Genomic DNA, 19,509 nt, shown 5'->3' with positions numbered 1-19,509 from the left:
ATTGGATGATTTGGGTCATCTGAAGATCTACTCAAACAAAACAACCACACAGCATGAAGACAAAACCACTGATGTTCTACATAGGATTTTGCAAGTATTTCACAGGCTGTAACGTACTTACAAAGGTGTTACTGGCAAAATTCTCCATGAATGCTAAATCAAATGGAGCAGAACTGAAATCTTTTGAAAAATCCTACCCTCTGCATCAAAACAGTGGAATTCACAAGTAGTCAGACATTTGATTTGCAATGTTGTTTCTGCTGGGAAACATGGGAGGAGATGAATTACGTTGTAGTCAACCCATCTGCAAATAGCTCAGACTTCCTAGTGCTTTTTGGTAAGGCAAGGAAAAATGTAGATGCGGGGCTGCCTCCACCCACTCTCTCCCCCACTCCTAAGGGAGGATGAAGGAATCTTCAGCTGGAATTTAAATGCAGTCATTTTATAAGACTATTCTGATTTTATTTGCCACTAAGTAATGATCATAAAAACATGCATTCAGAATGGTTTGTAGAGAGAATACATGGCTGCAGGTGATGCAAGAGCAGGCATCCTCTTCACTTGGCAGTCACTGTACAGAACAGGGTGGCAACAGCAAATTTCCCTTGTTTGTTTGGCACTTTCTCCAGTGAAGGTGTGATTGTATTGTCCACAGTTTGATACTTGTGACCTAACTGCTAGTACACAGCTTTGAAACCATCCACCATTAATTTGTCTCAGGTGACTGAATTGATACAACATTATAGACTGGAAAAAGCAATTTTAAGAACTCAAGAACTGAATATTTAATTTGCTCTTGTAAATTGTGTAAACAAAGGTTACATATGTCCCTCCAGACAGCAAAGGCCAAGCTCCATCTGTTCCGTTAGTAAAACCTTGCATTCAGACTAATGACCATACAGTTTTGACTTTGTGAGTACAACTTCTGACTCACTTCCTCCAACATTGTCTAGATTGTTTCTACCAAAATTATTTCAGAGAGAGAACGATGCATTTTATGGTTGGCTTGAGGCATTCTAAAATTGATTTACAACTTAAAGCAAATTGCTACTAATAATCTGCCCTTCCCCTCCCCCCAAAAATATCGTAAATACTGCATCAATAACCTCATGAATTTAAGCAGCAAAAATCCAGGAATCATGTATTTGTTTTATTCAAAGCATTCTGAATAAGCAAATGAGAGCTTTCAGCTGAATTTCCCCAGCTCCAGGCATATCTCTGTTACAGTCATTGTTGTGTGAGCCATAACATTGGCTTGAAAATGAGGTTAGTCCTCTACTCTTTGCGTGGGCATTACCTAATCCATCAAATCAAATCGCATCAGATTACATCCTATTTTTCTGCATCATTATTGTGACCACACATGGAGTTCCTAAGACAGGTATCGGGAAATTTCTGCAATTGCAAGAAAATGAAGTTGTTCTGAAGATGCGCGGTAAAGCTTGGCTGTTGAGTTACAATATGGAGCGCAGAGTATTGAAGCATATCAGGTGCTGCAAACACAGCTCTTAGTCCTGAAGAGAAACACCAATGACTCATCGTTAGTAACCTCAGTGAGCCCATTAAATCAGTGGCATTGCTGGCCTTTCCTAGACAGGCACTTCTCTGCTTCATAGACTAGATCTAAGCTTCTGAGCAGTTACCAGTTTCCAATGTGGGAATAAAACAAGGTAAATTTTATGAAAGAAGATTGCCTGCCATTATGTGAACTGCAAAATAGTTTCATATATTTCATTCATGCATTTGCCTCCAAAGTCTTAGTCTGTAAGAGTAGTTATAATCAAAAATGTACTGATGTAACCTTTTCTCACACAAAGCCTGAGCTGTGCCCTTTCAAAATTCTCTCTAAGACTTAAAGATGAGCTTTAGGAAATGTTTGGGGCATGACAGTTGCAGAGGTACATGCACCACTTTTTAGTTGGTTATTTAAAGCATTTTTAATGTGATAGATTTTATATTTCTTTTCCAGATCTGCTCACCTTTTTCTTTTCAGTGGTGGAGACTCATTTCAGGAAGAAGGCAGAAGGACGCAAAAATAATCTTTTTATTTTTAATATACTTTTAAACATTCTCCTGCTGCTTTCAGGATACATATGCCCTTGTACACTGCTTTTCAAATGTATTTAAAAAACAAAGCCCAAAATAGAGAAAAAACCTTCTTGAGGCGATGTAAGACGTATCATTTCTTCAGGCTGGCAGCCACAAACAGCAAATCCTATCTGAGATTGCAAACGGTCGGGAAGGAAGGCAAGTTGAGAAAAATGAAAATGTTTTTTTCAAGATTAGAAACCTGGTCTCTAAAGTCAGTATTGCCAGGAATATCTATGCTCTCTCTTCTGGTTAAAAAAATGGGCAAGGTTAGATACAACCTGAATAAATAGCATCTGCCTTTCTAGAAAAAATCATGTTACAACAGTGATGTTTAATTGACCAAGCAGTACAGTGTTTTAGCAGTTGCTACTGCAGCTCAGCGAAGGAAACATGGTCCTCCCATGTACCTGAAGTCTTGAAGATACAACATTTTAATCACAAGTCAAAAGAAAATTAGTTGAGGTACACCCACTAACCACAAGGTAAAGTGGAAATACAGAATTAGGGATACCTCAGTTTTAATGCAGTAATGATGTAGAAGTAGGACTAAGGGAATATAGAAATATCATCATGCTGTGGAAAGGAGCAACGGCCAGTGAAGCAAGACAAGCCAGAGCAGAAGGCAAACAATGGGAGGCAGGAGAAATAAATTCCTGGAATATGTCTTGAGTTTTGGAAACTTAGTATGCATTTTCCATGTAAGTATCTTAACAAGGGTTGGTCACTAAAGCCAAAGGTCTGGAGTATCCATCAAAGCCGGCTACCCCCTTTACTAGGTCACATTTCAGGTGACTTTTTATGGTAGGAGCTACAACATAGCCAGTAAGTTGCAGGAGTATTAAAGCAATGTCCTGTCACCTTAAAATCTTACTCTTCTAACAGAATGGGCAATTTGGGGCCACAGCTGCCTCCTCTCCCTCACTTCCTAATCTTACACGTTTCAGACCATCATCTTTTGACAGCAGAAACTGGAAAACACAGCTTTTGGGGAAGAAACTCACTTGAACATGTTGTCTGCTGTTTCAGGACAAGATAGCTACAGGATGAACGTGCCGTTTACGCAGATGAAAATTGCAGCAGTGTCCTGATTCCCCCTTAGAAAGCTCTTTACAGTACTTGGCAAAGAAGTTTAAAAGCTTGTTTGCAGATAGAGGAGATAGAGACAGAGGAAAAACATTGTATTTGGATAATTTTGTACTGCTTTTATCCCTTCTCTCCTCTGAACCCCAGAGGCTTATTTCAGTTTTTCTCCTAGTGTCAGATCTTTGGATGCACAAAAAGTTACAACGTTCTTCCTCATCAGAGTGCTTGGCAGGCCAGTTACGCTGTTGTATGAGGTGATTTGTTGTTGTGGTTTAGCCCCAGCCGGCAACTAAGCCCCACGCAGCCACTCACTCACTCCCCCACGGTGGGATGGGGAGAGAATCGGAAGAGTAAAAGTGAGAAAACTCAGGGGTTGAGACAAAGGCTGTTTAACAGGGAAAGCAAAAGCCGCGCACACAAGCAAAGCAACACAAGGAATCCATTCCCGACTCCCCAAGTCGATGGCAGGGGTTCAGCCATCTCCAGGACAGCAGGGCTCCATCACGCGTAATGGTTTCTTGGGAAGACAGACGCCATCACTCCAAATGTTCCCCCACTCCTTCCTTCTTCTTCGCCCCAGTTTATATACTGAGCCTGACGTTGTATGGAGTGGAATACCTCTCTGGCCAGCCTGGGTCAGCTGTCCTGGCTGTGCCCCCTCCCAGCTCCCCGTGCACCCCCAGCCTGCTCGCTGGCAGGGCAGAGCACGGGAAGCTGGACTGTCCTTGACTAAGCAATAACTGAAAACATCAGGACATTACCAACATTTTCCCATGACAAATCCAAAACATACCCTCACAGTAGCTTCTGTGAAGAAAATTGACTCTGTCCTGGCTGAAACCAGGACACTTGTTTATAAGGTCAGTTATTCAGCCGACATCCATGCATACCAGCAGGCTGCCTTTGAGCTGGTCTGATCATTTGTCCTACCTACTTGTAATGGCCTGGAGGCAGCTGGCTTGATTCCTGACATCTCCCAAACCTGCTTATCACCTCTTTGATTGTACAGCTCCTTGTCCCCTTGGTGATGACATTATACTCAGTTGCAGTTGGAAAAGCCACCACCCAAAGTTTTTATTCTTCTCTGCGACCAATGCACATTTTCACAGTGGCAAGACTAGGTTGCAATAGATAACTAACTCCTTAAAAGAGAGCTGGTGATAGAGGAGCACGTAGGTACACAGATGGGGACAGATAAGTCTGGGACAGGTGCCCACTGTTGCCTTTTTCCTGTTTGAGAGGAGGTGACTGCATTACAGATCTACAGAAGCAAGCTGAGCACACAGCCTTGCAGGCGCAGGCTGAGCAGCGAAGGGGCACATGGATAAGTAAGAGGCTTTGGGTACAAAAATGAGAATTTGCTGCCATTCTACTTGAGAAGCATGTATCTTTATGGCTGCTGTCTCTTTTAGCCAGTCTTGAGACAAATACAGATATTTAATGTTTCAGTTTCCACTATGGTTTCTATAAAGCAGCACTATCAGCATGTAAGTAATCTAGGTCTCAGTGGCACAGACAGGGAAAAAAAGAAATTATCTGTAAATACACAGCAGTGTCAGTTCATTCCTTTGCTCAGCAAGCCTGCAACTAAGGCCCAGATACAGTAAAAATCTTCATTACCAAATCCAAAAATAGGGTCTTGTATTACAGGATCTCCCCCGGGAGTGGATTTTTTTAGTGCCAAGGGGACTTGAAGCAGGGACTTTGCTTTCAGTCTTCTAATGCAAGGGCACATGTTGGAGATGCAGCATAAAGTCAGGAGCGTGTTGAGTAGTTCAGATTATCTGAGGCAAAATAATTGTGGAAGTCCAGAGGACAGAAGCAACATTTCAAACATGCCAACAAGAAAGCATACAACAACAGAAACTGAGGAGCTGGACAGATTTTCCATAAGGTGGCCCAACGCCTGGCCTTTCTTTCTGCTAAAAGTGTCATTCTTTCAACAATATAATGAGCTTTTCAGGTGCTATCCGACCATTGTCACTTCTGTGACAGCTGTCAACGTTTCTTTGCCATCTTTAGGATACACTTGAGTAGCTATGCCTATTTTTAATTCTCTGGATCACTTTACCTTCAAAACACTGCCTTTGACAATGGCAAAGTTCCTTTCCATTGTATTTTGACAGAAAATATCAAACCTACTGAGATTCATTTAACAAAAATGGCTACACCTGTGAATCCCACTATCAGCAATTTCACCGTGGTATCTCACCTAACTTTACATGTCTGCATGTCAGAGACATGATGTATGATTTACTCAGTCTAATATTTTCCCTCAAGTTCAGCAAGCTTTAGAGTGAGGCCATACCTGTTGTTTATTGATAAATTTTCTTCCTGAAAAAAGGAAGTCTTGTAAGAATTACACTGAAGAAAATGCTCTTAAAGACTGCCATGGTCTTTCCCTGCATCAACCTAAGATTAATCATTATAAGGAGCACCACTTGCATTGCTAGGTATTAAATATATAAAGAAATACTGTGTATTTAAATATGCATTAAATGTATTAAATTTTATAGCAAAAAACAAAGCAACAAACTCAGTGGAGTTGACAGAAATCTTATTGCTCCCATTGGGCTTTAGTATCTGAACAGGACTGCAGGATTCTTTTCTTTTTACAATTAAATGTTGGCTGCAAAATCTATAGAGCATACATTTCTATGCAGGAAGTCATTGGACACAGGATGGTCATGACTCACAGCATCACAGCCTGCTAATTAATACATGGTGCTTTTCTGAGTATTAATGAGTCAGTGAAGGATTTGAACTCAAGAGGAATTGAAGTGTTACAGAGACCAAAGTGAAAAAATCTCAGACAAAGGAGAAATTAAGTCTCAAACTCCAGTCAGAATAAAGAACAGGCATTGCAGAGCAATCTCATATAGGAATGAAAGACACCTGCAATTTATGGAGGTGAAATCTTGGCTTCTTTAGCTTCCCGAAGCAATTTATGGTGGTGAACACTTGACTTGTTTAGCTTCCCCATTACCTCATTAAAACTTTCTTGTAAAATTATGGCTTTGGAGGCTCAGAATGTGTCTAGTTTGGATTTTTATCATGCTGATACACAGTTTATCAGACAATAGACTGCATTGTTCTCCAAATCAAGTTTGCTTTCCCATCAAGACCTGATTTTTATTCCTTCTTGCCAACAATTATTCTTTTGGTATCTATCTTTGCATATTAACCCCTATTGCTCCAGGTCTTCACCTACGTAGAATGCCTTGTACTGTCACCTACTGTCTCAGCCACTCTTTACCTCACCATGCTAATTGTTTGAGCCAAAGAATGTAGGGGTAGGGCTGGAAGGAAGGAAGTCCTGCTGTCTTGATTCCACATAGTGTAGGTCATGAAGGTTGTTCTTTCATCGCCAGAAAGAATTAATGTTTTAGCATTTTCCCAGCTGTCTTCACGTCAGTTTCTCACTCTCAAGATGCAGTATATCTATATGTCATGTTGTTTTAAAAAAAATGAAAGCGAGCCCACCACCAGAAATAGGAACTGCATCATAGGTGGGGCTCAGACCCTTGCAAGAAATAATGCAAGCAGAGAAATATGAGAAGATGTTCCTGCAGTAACTGGCAAAGAGGAGCAGAGAACAGAGAAAATGAGTAAGGTTCATCTTATCGCCTGGCAGATGAAAGGTCATTGTACAGCTGTCTTAGCAGCACTGAAGATATTTATTATTGTTCACAAAAGTCACAGCCATTGTGATCTATAAACAGAGACCTGGATACTAGCCTGGGTCACCTTGCTAGTGATAGAAGTCCTTAGTCAGCTCCTGCACTGATGCCCTGGATTTAGGGATGCCAAGGGGTCAAGCCCTCGGGGGAAAAAAAGCAGTTTTCTCTGAGTACAGTAGAATTTGACTGAACACCAGGTAAAGTCAAATACAACATGTTTCACTGTGCCAGAGGTCAAAGCATCCAAATGAGCCCATCATTTTTCTATTACACTTCGTGCTTAACACATGCCTCACTGTTCCAAATGGACTCCAAGAAGAAAAAAAATAACATTTAGTTCCAGTGTTGTATCTGTCAGTAACAAAGGACTCCTTCTGATCTACATTCATTTGACACTTTTGAACCAAAAGCCAATAGCAGATAAGATATTTAAGAAATTAGAGCTGCACTGGTAGACAGTTCCAGGATCTGCAATTGGAAACCTCTTTGTCCTAGTAACTGGTGATCTATTTGCAACACAAAGCTGTTGTCCGTTCCCTTCCTGGAAACTAAAGAGCAGTAGACTTGTATAAAGACAGTGTCAACACAGAGGACTGTGTTCAGTCCTGGTACCTGGGGGACAATTGCAGAGGGCAGGAGGACCTACAGTGTTGCCCTAATAAACCAGCAACAGCTAGAGTGGAAGAAATTCGTAAGAAAAGAGTTTGAAAGATGATCGTTTTAAAGGCGAGAAAGCTACCTACACTTTAAGCTACTGTCACATTAGGTTTCCCCCTCCAGCCCTCAGTTCATTGGAGATAACTGTGATAGCTTTTCAGCTGCAGACCTGAGACTCTGGATAGAAAGACAGGAGGGATTATTTAACCAGAAGTCTCCCATGTTTCTGTGGTAGTTTGAGCATGTATTCAGCCAAACGGCTGTCCTGCCCTTGCTTCTAATTTGAAAAGGACTTAGAGCAGCACTAGCCTTATTTTACAGGTGGGAAGCAGAAGAACATCATCGATGAAGTGACTCAGTCTAGAGCATTTTTATGGCTGCTTTGTGCTGCTGAAGTACAACATTCCTGTTGGGAATTATATCTTTTTTTTTTTCCTCAGTCAACCCATTTTTTCTACAGTGATTTACACTTACTATCTTACAGTTCTCCGCTCTCCTGGAATAAATTCCAGCTCAAAGATCCCTCCAGAAAACTCTTTAAGTGCTATTAAGAAACAGGGATAAACACACAATTAAGTTCATATTCATCAGAGTTCTGTTCTTGTGGAGTTTTTGTACTAAGACACTCAATCAGCAGGGCAATTTTCAGAAATTAACTTACCTACCACAGACTAGAGTCCCCAGTGTCATCCCTTAGCTGTACAGCTTCTGCAGCACAGAGGAGTAGAGCAGATCTTATAATTAAATATTAGCACTCACATGAGGAGCATCAATACAGAAGCTTTACATTTTTAAACAGAGACCTAAGTCACAATTTCTTTTCATGTATGCTCTTATTGCAATGCAGGAGAATAAACTGTCAGTACTGGACTGTGCATTTGTTTCTAGATTGAAACTTATTGACTTCAATGCAGCTATAAAGATTTATGTCAACTAATGACCTAGCTGAATTGGATTCAAAGTGACAGGATTCTAAAAAAATCTTACATTATCCTGGCAAGCCAAGAATCAGCTCCACTGACACTTCTTACAATAGAGAAGGGAAAGTGAGCTTTCAAATGTATTCTGCATACACCATCTCCTGGAGGCCCTGGGAACTTCTCTGTTTCCCAACCCTGAACACATGGGACAGTTTCTGAACAAAGCCTCCACTTCCAGAAGCTCAGCTGTGAATTTTCATCTGCTAAAATTTTAAATTCATGTACTTCACTGTGAATAATTTTATTTTCTTTCATCTCCCTCTGCACCCCATAAATATTCACTAGTTAGTGTTCAAAAACTCTTGCAGATGAACAGAATTCTACATTGTTTTGGGGTTTTTTTGTTCTTTTTCCCTTGAAACTTTGCTTAGTACTAGCAATTACATTTCTTTTATCAGTAGGTCATGAGAAATCTATTAGCAGCTAGACAACGACTTAACTGTATTAGTTGCATAAAGCAAGATAAAATGCTATTCCTTCCTACACTGACGATAGAAGACTCCTTGCAAAACAGCAGATCTCTAAAAGCATGTCAGCTCTTCACAATAGAACAGACCACTTAATGCTACACCTTTCAAGCAATTAGCAACTGAAACTGAACAGTTTTTCAAGATTCTGCAGCAATTCTCTAGCAGAGACCCTGCTGGCACTAACAGCAATTCTGCTGATACACGAGATGTCCATTAAACACTGTACTTGGTGTTACACCGGGTAACCAGCACTATCATAGGGCAGAGCTACTGAAACCTTTTCATAATAATTTTTCTTCAGAAGTTTTTGGAAAAGTTAAGAAATTGTGTTCACCAATGTTCCCCCTTCTATACCCTATTAAATTAAAAGTATTGTAGGTGGTGGTAAAAGTTGAATCCATCTTAACTCTGCAGGGTGCAGTCACTGGCACTGCACTCCACTGTGTACTGAGTTGCCCTTTTCTGATTTCGCTCAAAGAATAATTCATGGACTGGAATTTTGGAAAGGAGAGGCTAACTGAATGAATGATTAAATAATTTTAATGGTTTGATATGCCAACTAGAAATTGGGTTCCTGAAGCATTTTTCCTCCAGCCAGCTGTCAAGATGCACAGAAGAGTCTTGAATCAGAGTCAGTGAGGTAGTTAGTGCACACCATCAATCAAGTACTGAAAAGCATTTCCTAGATTTCAGTCATTAGGGGTTCAACGCATATAGAAAATAGCCATAATTTCAATTCCCAATAGTTGCTCTGTTTAGACCTTCCATGTCTCTTCACAGCTCCCAGCAAGCTCAAACGCCACAGGATCGGAAGTAAATATTATATTACCTGCTTTTTTGGAGCTGAGACCATCTTTTCACCATATTTGTACTGTGAACCCGGGTTTCCTACACACTGCAGAAATACGTGACAACCAAGTGTGATGCAAACCTCAAAATGACAGTAGACATTACAAGCAGGGCACCAAGGGGGCAAAAGTAATTTGAGCTAAATCTTCTAGCTTTGCAGCACTGAAAGGCATACAGAAGCCAGAACCTGCTAGAAAGACCTCAAAACCCAACAGCCCAACTTTGGAGTAAGTCAAGGTTAACTGCTGGCAGCAACTCATCCATTTCCAGTTTTAAATCCCAACTTGTGTAGAATATTTCTATGCTTGAGTCTTTTCAAGTCTGAGTCTAGGTGTTCTCAGCCTAGCTGACTGCACTGAATGCAATGACACTGTATTACATAAACTGGAATGTGCCAAGTAATGCAAGATCCCTGACATTTAGGATTGTATTTTCCTGTTTCTGCTCCTGTGGTTTTATCACATTGGTACTTTCATGCATAATTGGCACCCCAAGCCGTAGATGTATGCACATGCCCAATTCTTCTCAACATCTTCCCAAAGAAAACGAGTTCTCCACTTCCCACTCAGCAGATGTTGTAACAACAGAAGACAGAAACTAATACCTAGAAGTAAGATACCAAGCCAAAGGAACTGGTAGCTGCAGTATTTGCTTTTGGCAGTAGGCAGCACAAACATCACTTGTCTAGTAGCACAATGCTATACAAGATACAGAAGACCCTGAGCAGTCCCAAAGCTTTTCCTGGTGCTGTCAGAGAAGCAGGATGTTTTGTAGAGCTCTTGACTTTCCTTAAGCACTACATGACCTCCTGTCTCAGTGCTCAAGTGACCCAACAAACATTTTACCTCTTCAGCACTTGGAAGCATTCACATTACCCCTTCTTTTACAGAAGGTTTGTTTTTTTTTTCTTTATACAATGTAAGAAAACATTACCTCAGTGTAATGTTTTCTCACCCATGGTATGTTTTCCTAAAAGGTGAGACTTGTTCTTGGAAATATGGGCACAGCCCATGCATCCCATAGTAGATATTGTCCTTAGAGGTCACAGGCACAGCATCAATACCCCAGTTCCAGAAAGCAAACTTCCAAAGTTCTTTAGCCTGTCTCCTGCACCTTCATCCTGCACTTCCCAGCAGCATTTCCTAGTCCTCCCTCCCAAGAGCTCTGTCTTCACAGAAGGTGGGTCATCTTCCAGAACCATCTGTCCCTGACCTATGCAGCAAGATCCTCTGGTCTTGGCATTCCATATAGCTGAATTTGTGGAATCAGAGTACTGATTCAAGACATGTGCTCAGCTCCCTCTGGCACTACATCCCTCCGCTGCGAGGGATCTCATGACCATCTCTTGAGTTCGCCACATGTACTAACCCAGAGCCAAATGGGAGTTCACCATGTGTCTCACAAATTCATGTGCAACAGCCTTCTCACAGTAGACTGGGGAGATGGTTCTAAAAATTTGGGATGCACCTAAGTAGTATGGCCATTCATGGTATACACCAGTGCTTCAGATATAAAACTCAGTTCACCAATACGAAATCCCTGATCTCCAGTATTAGACCTGCAAAAAGGATACCGTTAGCTGCTAGAGCCTTCCCCTTTTTTGGGAGAGACACTAACCAGCAACACTAAACAGCGTTTTAAACCCTGAAAAACATTGGCTTTTAACTACTCCATTGATATATTCATATACACACTGTTACATTGCCCCCATTGGCACTCCCCTACTTCTCCCACTCAGCAGCTTGGCCAGTGCAGTTTGCAGTTCACTGTGGTGCTGCAGTGGCCTTGCTAGCTGACGTTCAAAGGCCTGGTTACCCATGAAACACTAACAAGTCCCACGTGCGACAGCAATGCTTTGCTCCCGTGCACTGCATGGGAGAGGCTGCTTGGGAATACAGTTAGCCTACTGGTGAGGAGCAATTATATTCAGGAGCAATGACCCTTTTAAAAAAACTAGTGATTTCCTTTGCTCCCAGGTCTTCTAAAGGGAGGTCTGGCAGTTAAGAGACAAATAAAGAGGGATATATCACCTGTACCCATAAGTATATTTACATCTTGTTCAATGACTTGTCAAACAGGAACTTCATTGTCCCCTGAAAGCCTCTCTCTAGATCAAAACAAACCTTGTTCTTTTGATTTCTTACAGCCATAGATGTTACATTTTGGAGGGACCTTGTAAGGTTATCTGAGTGCCAAGAAAGCTCAGGTCTGGAGACAGATCTGCAGCTATTGCATTAATATATTCTTAATCAGACTCAAATCACCAGCAAATCTCCAGGTACTCTACAGATACAAAAAGTAGCAACAGTTCCTAGTGCCCATTACCTGCTTTGTGATGGTTATTCACCTTTCACACTGACGGAGCTTTGAATGAAAATACACAGTAAAGTATATACAGAAGTGTAGTCTCCACATACTAGAAATACCTATAATTTGGACAGCTATTTCTTCTCAATAAAATAGCTTTTATATTTGCTGTTACTGATAAAAAAGCAAGTAACTGTCTCTCTCAAATCACCAGTTAAAAAAAATCATCCGTTCTTGATTCTTAAAGTTATGATTCTTCAAATGCTGATTTTTTAGAGTTCATGATTTCTCTGAAGCCCTAGGCATTAGGATTCTATTACTGGTTTAAAGAAAACAGAAAGACTCTTTCAGTGTAGGACTCTTACAATATAAGAAACACCAAAAAAAACAGAGCATGAGAAACAGAAAAGAGAAATATAAAAAGAGATAACTAATAAGGCAAGACTTACAAGAAGACTGTAACATTTACTTATCATTTTGGGACACAGATACTTGTGCTTTTCCATCTCATCACAGAATCTTCCCAGGAGAGGACTACAGAAAGCAAGAAAGCAGCAGTGACAATTGATGAGTCTTGTTCCCATCCTGAGGTTTTATCTTCTGTTGAAGCAAGTAACCCTTAACAGTCTTGGTAGATTAGCAGTGAAGGTAGTGCAGGTAGTCCATTATCTGCTTTTGGCAGCATGCTGCATCATAAATCCACTATTCATATAGCTGCAAGCAAACCTTTTCCTCATGGGGATAAGTAGCAGTAAAAAGAAAATCACATCCCAAAAGACGTAGAGGGTTAAAACACTATTAAGATTTATCCTTCACAAAAGGAGTCAAGAGTCATCAGATAGTTGCAGACACATAATTATGCTTAAGAAAAAGCATAGATTACCAGAAGTAGGAAGAGCATAGGATGCAAAGGATCACTACATAACTTCCCTACATAGACTTTCCAAGGCTTCCCACCAGACATATGGTATTGCTAGAAACAGGATATTAAGCTAGACAGACTTTTGATCTAATACACATTCCAATGTTGTCATCATTTGTGGTGAAATTTGATGATGTGCCCAATACAAAGCAAAGTATAGACAGTCCTCAGTGAAGTATTTGGAACAGAAAACTGCATGGAGGTGCAGTTTACTCTCACTTTTGTACTAGTCTTTCTCTTAAAGCCTAAAATATTTAGCTAGATGTAGACATTAGTGATAGTCTGAGTGAGGGATACCTTCCAGTGAAGTCAGGTATCTGCAGATCAGATGTTGCACTGCAATTGACATCACTAGTTGTGCCACAAATATCATAACAAACGTCTAAGTTGACTTGGAAGGTGGCAGTATGGTTCAGTGGTGAGACTTGATGGTTTTTTATGTCTCTTCACTGAAACAGGCAAGAAATAAAACCCCCAAAAATAGTACTGACTGTGGCAATTGGCTTCTTGGGACATAGAGTGCATGGAGCCCACTACAAGCTCATTCTTTAAGCAAGTAATCTTCAATGTCTCAAGACTAGACCTAGATTTGTGTTGACATCATTGTGCTGGAAGTCTCCATGATGAATTGTCACAGCACCACTCTCTATTTATGTCTTCTGGCACTTGAATGCTGCTTCCACACTTCCAGGCAAGAAAATATCCCTCTGTGCCCACAGTCCTTCTGTCATAGCATGCACTATGGCCAGCTCTGGATGGAGGCACACCCTGCATTGCTTGTCCCGTGATCATCCAGACCAGAACACCACAAAAAATATGCCAAGACTCCCTCCGTGTTCACAGTCTTGCATTTACCTACAGGTCTGATTTTTGGGTTGCAACACAGGGACCAGATCAGAAGAGCACAATGTGGAAAGCACCTGACCACTTCGCAGATAAAAATTACCAGAAATACAGTATATTCATAGTTTCCAAGATATCAAAATACCATCCAAAAGGCCCTTTTCTGTTCCTTTTCAGACTTAACTAGATGACTGTGCATTCACAGCCTACTTCTGTTATTCTTTAAAAAGCTAGCAATATTCTTTTATCCATGGGGTTATTGAAGAGGAGAGTGGGAAAGGTCTTTTGTATGGCTTTATGTTACCCTACACTCTGTTTTACATAGATAATGCAGAGAGCCAGATGGACTGACAGAACGCCTCTTTGCTTGGTCTTTGCAAAGCAGAGCATGGTCATGGTGAGATCATCTTTGCAAGCTGCTGTGAAGACCATGAGCTTCCTGGGAAGCAAATGGAGCATGACTACTTCAGCCTTAGCTTTATTTGGCTTCCTGTGCTCTGAAAGTTTGACCATTTAGAGGCTGGTACATTGCTAAAGGCTTTCCAGTTAGCATGGTCTTGGCAACAGTCAGCCATCCCAAGGAAGAGGACACTGCCTGACACCCCCACTGCAATTTGAGAATTTCCCTATGAGTCATTAAATGCTCCAATGACAAACAGGATACTTCAGAAACAGAGGTCTGTGAAACTTGAGAACATCCAAACTACTTGGGGCTTTAATATAGAAGGTGAAGACAGTTGTGACAAGGAAAGGACACAGAACCACAAAAATTGGCTGTATGTATATAGCCTGGTAATCAAGCTTACAGCTTGGGTTATGCTGAGTAATATTCTTCCTCCTCCTCACTGTCGGGGGAGACTTGTTGGTGTCCACAACACATCAGTCCTTAGTTTCTCTGTGGAGAACAGCAGCAAAGACAGCTGTGGTCTGTGGTATGGTGTTTAGGCTTCTAGAAACGAAATGGTGGTGCTACCCTTCTGCGGAAGACAAAATGTCATCCTTAAGGAGTCAATAAAAGACATTCTGCCAAAACAAATCCAGACTGTGGGTCCTTCACTGGCTACCCGAAGTCCCAGAAAGTGGATCCTAGCAAGCCTAGCAGCTTCTCATGACACTGGCTGAAACATTGACTGGTTTAAAGACAAATAATACAAGGAAACAACTAGATTTGGGGATTCAGGGTGTCTCAAGGGAAAAGTTTTTCACATTTGAAGAAAATCCTGAGGGTACACAAAAAAACAGGCTAATCAGTCACCCGCTAAGTCTTTTCAAATTTTTTCTGTGATATGGAAAGCTGACTGGAAGAAAACATCAGAGGCAGGTCTATGAATGCTGAGAATTTCTGACAAACTGTTCACACATAAGACCAAGATATTAGATATGAAGGAAGCAAATGACACTGCTGATCTATAATTTCATCTCCTCAGCTCCACCACCCATCCCAAGGCTTTCGGTTTGGAACCGTGCGAGAAAGCAGCGCAGAAGACTATGTGAGGCAAAGCTTCCCAGAGATGCATGAGTACATGCGACGGTACAATGTCCCTGCAACCCCGGATGGAGTAGCATATCTAAAGTAAGCCTCTGCCTGCAACAGCAGATCTGGTCCCTTGACCAGAATACACAGCAGTGAGATGGTGATGGGTTTCCCACTTTCAGTGTCACTTATCCCACAAAACAGTCATTGAAGGGAGTATGGCAGGTAGAGAAGAAAGCACATAATCATGTTGAGGGAGTGACATTTGGAGAGCAAGCTAGCGCAGCACCAGCTGGAGCGTTTCCAAGGGAAGCAGTTCTTCACACTAACTGCTAGGGCCATCAAGCATGGGCAATGTATAAATGCTGGCAGGTTTTTGTGCTTGGGAGCCCTTCAACAGGCAGTGAGAAACATTCAGAAAAAACATCACAGTCCAAGCAAAAGCTGCAAATGAGGTTCCTCAGCATCTTCAGCATGCTGGGAGAAGGTTCTCAGAGAGAAACCTTAAAGCATTTATCATTAAAATGAATAAAAGAAGCATTAGACTCGTAAAAAGTAATAAACACCAAATCTTCTTGTTTTAGGGAATCATGGCATCACTGTGTTTCAGAGACATTTGTGCCTAACAAACTGGGGTCACACAATTGATTCACTCTGCCAGGAAACAGAAGACATGATAATAAGCCTGAAATAATTCATTCATTTTACACATGGAAGTTGCAAAACAGATGGCCTGAGAATTTTTCACCAGAAGTTGTTTCCTGTTTACATATTTTTCCCAGACCTATCCTAATGATAATTAAGATACATGGCAGTTCCTTTGGGTTAAACTGGAATCAATCCATCGAAATCAATGAAGTAATATAACTTCACATCAGGAAAACACCCAGAGCTTTAAAGTGACAAGAATGGAGGGTGCAGTCCTTGCATCAGATGAGAACAGGCACTGCAATTGTTCTTTTATATCATCATTTTATGCAAGCATGCTATTCATAAATTGTTATGTTAGTAAAATTCAGTCCTCTGTGTTCATGAAGTGTGAAGGAATTTAATTTACCTCATATCCAAGGAGAAAGGAGGAGAAACACCTTCATATGAGTTATCCTCCTGCATTTTTGCTATAAGGAAAAACCAAGACAGCACTAGTATTTTAGTAAATTTTTCCAGTAAAGCTTTGTGCTACTAATTGAGTCAAAGTCTAACATATTGTAGTACTTTCCGTCAGTCAGATCAGTAGTACTTCATGGGAGTAAAATAAATCTTACACCCACTGTCCTGCTCTAGATGCACAAAGTTTGTATTTCATGCACAATTCCTTTCTTCAAAATGTAAATCAGTTTTGCATTTAAAATAGCAGTTCCTCATCTCTGTTTTCAGATCTTTCAGAGAACTACATAGGTAAATGTTCAGTGAGTATCACTGAGTCTTAGACTGTGAAGTGATTCTGTTTCTGACTTTGGTGTTGAATACAGGCATGATCCAGAGAAACTTGATGCCTTCATCATGGACAAAGCACTTTTAGATTATGAAGTATCAATAGATGCCGACTGCAAGCTTCTAACTGTGGGAAAACCCTTTGCCATTGAAGGTAATAATCAGTTTTGTTACATACTGCTCTATTTCTCATATGTTGCATTTGCTTCATTGTGATTTGGTATTCTCAATGAAAGTAAGCAGGTGGAACTGTGGACCCCTTGAAGATTATGGTAAAATTCTCAGGGATTAAGCTGAACCAAGGTTTCACCCTTTTTTGAGATTTTTGAACTTTCAGATCACTTGTACCATCCGTTGCCATGCTCTACACAGGAATTATTCAAAGCACTGAGATGGTCTGTCTCCAAACAAGTAGGAGGCACCATCCACTTCACTGCTCACAATGAAATAAAGTCGATCCTGAAATGAGGCTTGCTTTTTTTAGGCTGACTTTCATTACACATGTTCAAAACTCAGTGGAATATGTTCAAAACGTTGTTCTACAGTTTCACTCTCATCTGATAAATATGAGAACATAAATACTGTTCCCATTTTAAAGGTCAGCTTAAGATTCCTGCTGAATCTGTAGCTAAGTGAAGCTAAAGAAGGGAGCCTACCCTGGTACGCAGCCTCCTGCAGCCCTGGTGTATTAGCAAGGACAGATCGGAAGGCAGCCTGGAAGCAAGGCTTGTCTGAAGCTGCCTCCAGCACGGGTGAGCAAATTAGCAGCTATTAGACTTCAGGAATCACTTTTGTGATAGATGACCAATGAAATCAATGAAAATGATTGAAGCTCCCTCTTTCCTCCCCTCCAAGGGCAATCATTCCGGTCGCTCCCGTTGCACATTAAGACATCCTCCTTCAGAAATGTTCAAACCTGACTGAGGAAGGCACTATGCTAAATGAAGGCCAGAGGGAGCTGAGCATTTTAATCATTTCAGCTACAAGTCACCACTACTAGGCATTTTGTAGAATGCTTCTTTTTGCTATACCTCATCAGTGTCTCCCATTTGAATTCACACCAGAGACCTGAAAGCAATCCATTTTCTTTTCTTTTTGTTATCAGGGAGGATAGATGCACAGAGAGCTGTTTAGGCTGTAGCAGGATTTGTGTTTGTGCAGCTGCACATTTCACCATGCGTGTGCAACTTGATAAATCTTCCATTTCAGAAAGGTCAGCTCAACTGAAGCACACTGTCAGCTTCCACAACTTTGAATCAAGTAAAGCAAATTTCAATACGGAAGAAACAAATAAACCCCAAACCATATGGTTTTACATAACTGGACTTCATATCACCTAATTATGAAACACTTAAATATACTGAAAATGTGGTATTCACGAACCCTAGCTATGCCTTCTCTGAAACCATTCCTTCACTGTTAGCAAATATATTCAGGTGGGAATATAGGCAAATTGTACAAAAATCAGCAGCAAGGGAGACTATTGCATTGCAGGTATGCATATCACCACATGACTCTGCATCATTGAGAAGCAAGCCACTGTGTTGACAAATTTACCGCTTGTAACATTACGGGGCTTTTTTTCTTTCTTCATGTGTTGTTTTTTATTTTAAAGGAGACAGTCTGAAATTCTGAATTCTGAACTGAAAACCAAAAATCCACAGCGGACTAGAAAGGAATCTCTGCAGGCAACTGACAGGACATCTCTGCATGCAACTGCATGTCTTCCAGTCATGAAATGTATTTGTTTTTCTAAAGTCAAAACCCAGATTCTGCAAATTGAAAGACCATATTTAGAGTTACTGAATCCATTTTCACTTACACTAAGTCCTTTACCAACACTTTAACATGTTAAAAGATGACACAGTGGCTAAAAACTTTGTTTATTACTATCCGAAGGTCCATGTCCTTGCCAGAGCAGAACTGCACAAATGGAAAGCATAGCCCTTGGGCAAGAACAATATAGACTGCTTCCGTATACATATACATGCACACAGCTTTTCATCAGAAAATACCTAGGAAGAAAAGAAAATGTCACATCTGACACCACAGTCACACCCACTGATCTAAAAATATAAACAGATCACAGAATGGTTTACTTGACATTAAGGCCCTTTTGCATTGCTAGAATGAGGTAAAAAAGAGGAACCCATGGTAAGGGCATGCAAAAGGCTGTGTTTCTAGAGATAAGACATATATATTCATCTATGTGTACCTCCATCTTAAGTTTTTGAACCTCCAGTGTTACATATTATTTTTGTGGCCTTAATAATTTTGAATTTGCATATCCTGTTGTATTAGGATATAAAGTATATCCTGCAAAATAAAGTACAAACAAAAAGTCTCATCTTGGCATTTTCAGTCCACAGTAAGCCAGCATCCAGGTTTGAACTGGCTTGCTGAAACAAAATGCCAACTCGATATGCCACGCTGGTAGGTGATAGCTGAAATGAACATACTTTAGTAAGAACCAAACAAGTAAGCAAGAGATGATTGTACTGGTTTTCCTTCTAGGATATGGTATTGGTCTTCCTCCCAACTCTCCGCTCACCTCAAACATCTCTGAACTGATAAGCCAATACAAGTCCCATGGCTTCATGGATGTTCTGCATGACAAATGGTACAAGGTTGTTCCATGTGGGAAAAGAAGCTTTGCTGTCACGGAGGTAAGTGATGAACTTGGGTCACATAAATGAGGATTTGCTCAAGTTGCCAATTA

General features: G+C 40.8%; 1 protein-coding gene across 1 annotated transcript in view; it reads left to right on the top strand.

Moving 5' to 3' along the window:
- GRIN3A (glutamate ionotropic receptor NMDA type subunit 3A) overlaps window positions 1-19,509 on the top strand; it is a gene marked incomplete at its 3' end in the record, with an annotated part of 75,931 nt that overhangs the window by 40,752 nt on the left and 15,670 nt on the right. The window contains exons 4-6 of the mRNA XM_082013570.1: window positions 15,310-15,455; window positions 16,829-16,944; window positions 19,305-19,456. Of these exons, the coding sequence (XP_081869696.1) occupies window positions 15,310-15,455; window positions 16,829-16,944; window positions 19,305-19,456 (414 nt within the window). The remainder of the gene's footprint in view (window positions 1-15,309; window positions 15,456-16,828; window positions 16,945-19,304; window positions 19,457-19,509) is intronic.

The sequence above is a fragment of the Phaethon aethereus genome (assembly GCF_964289735.1).
Source record: "Phaethon aethereus genome assembly, chromosome: Z".
NCBI classification, from domain to species: Eukaryota; Metazoa; Chordata; class Aves; order Phaethontiformes; family Phaethontidae; genus Phaethon; species Phaethon aethereus.
The sequence above is the reverse complement of the archived record's forward strand: the minus strand, read 5'-3'. Positions and strand labels throughout refer to the sequence as shown.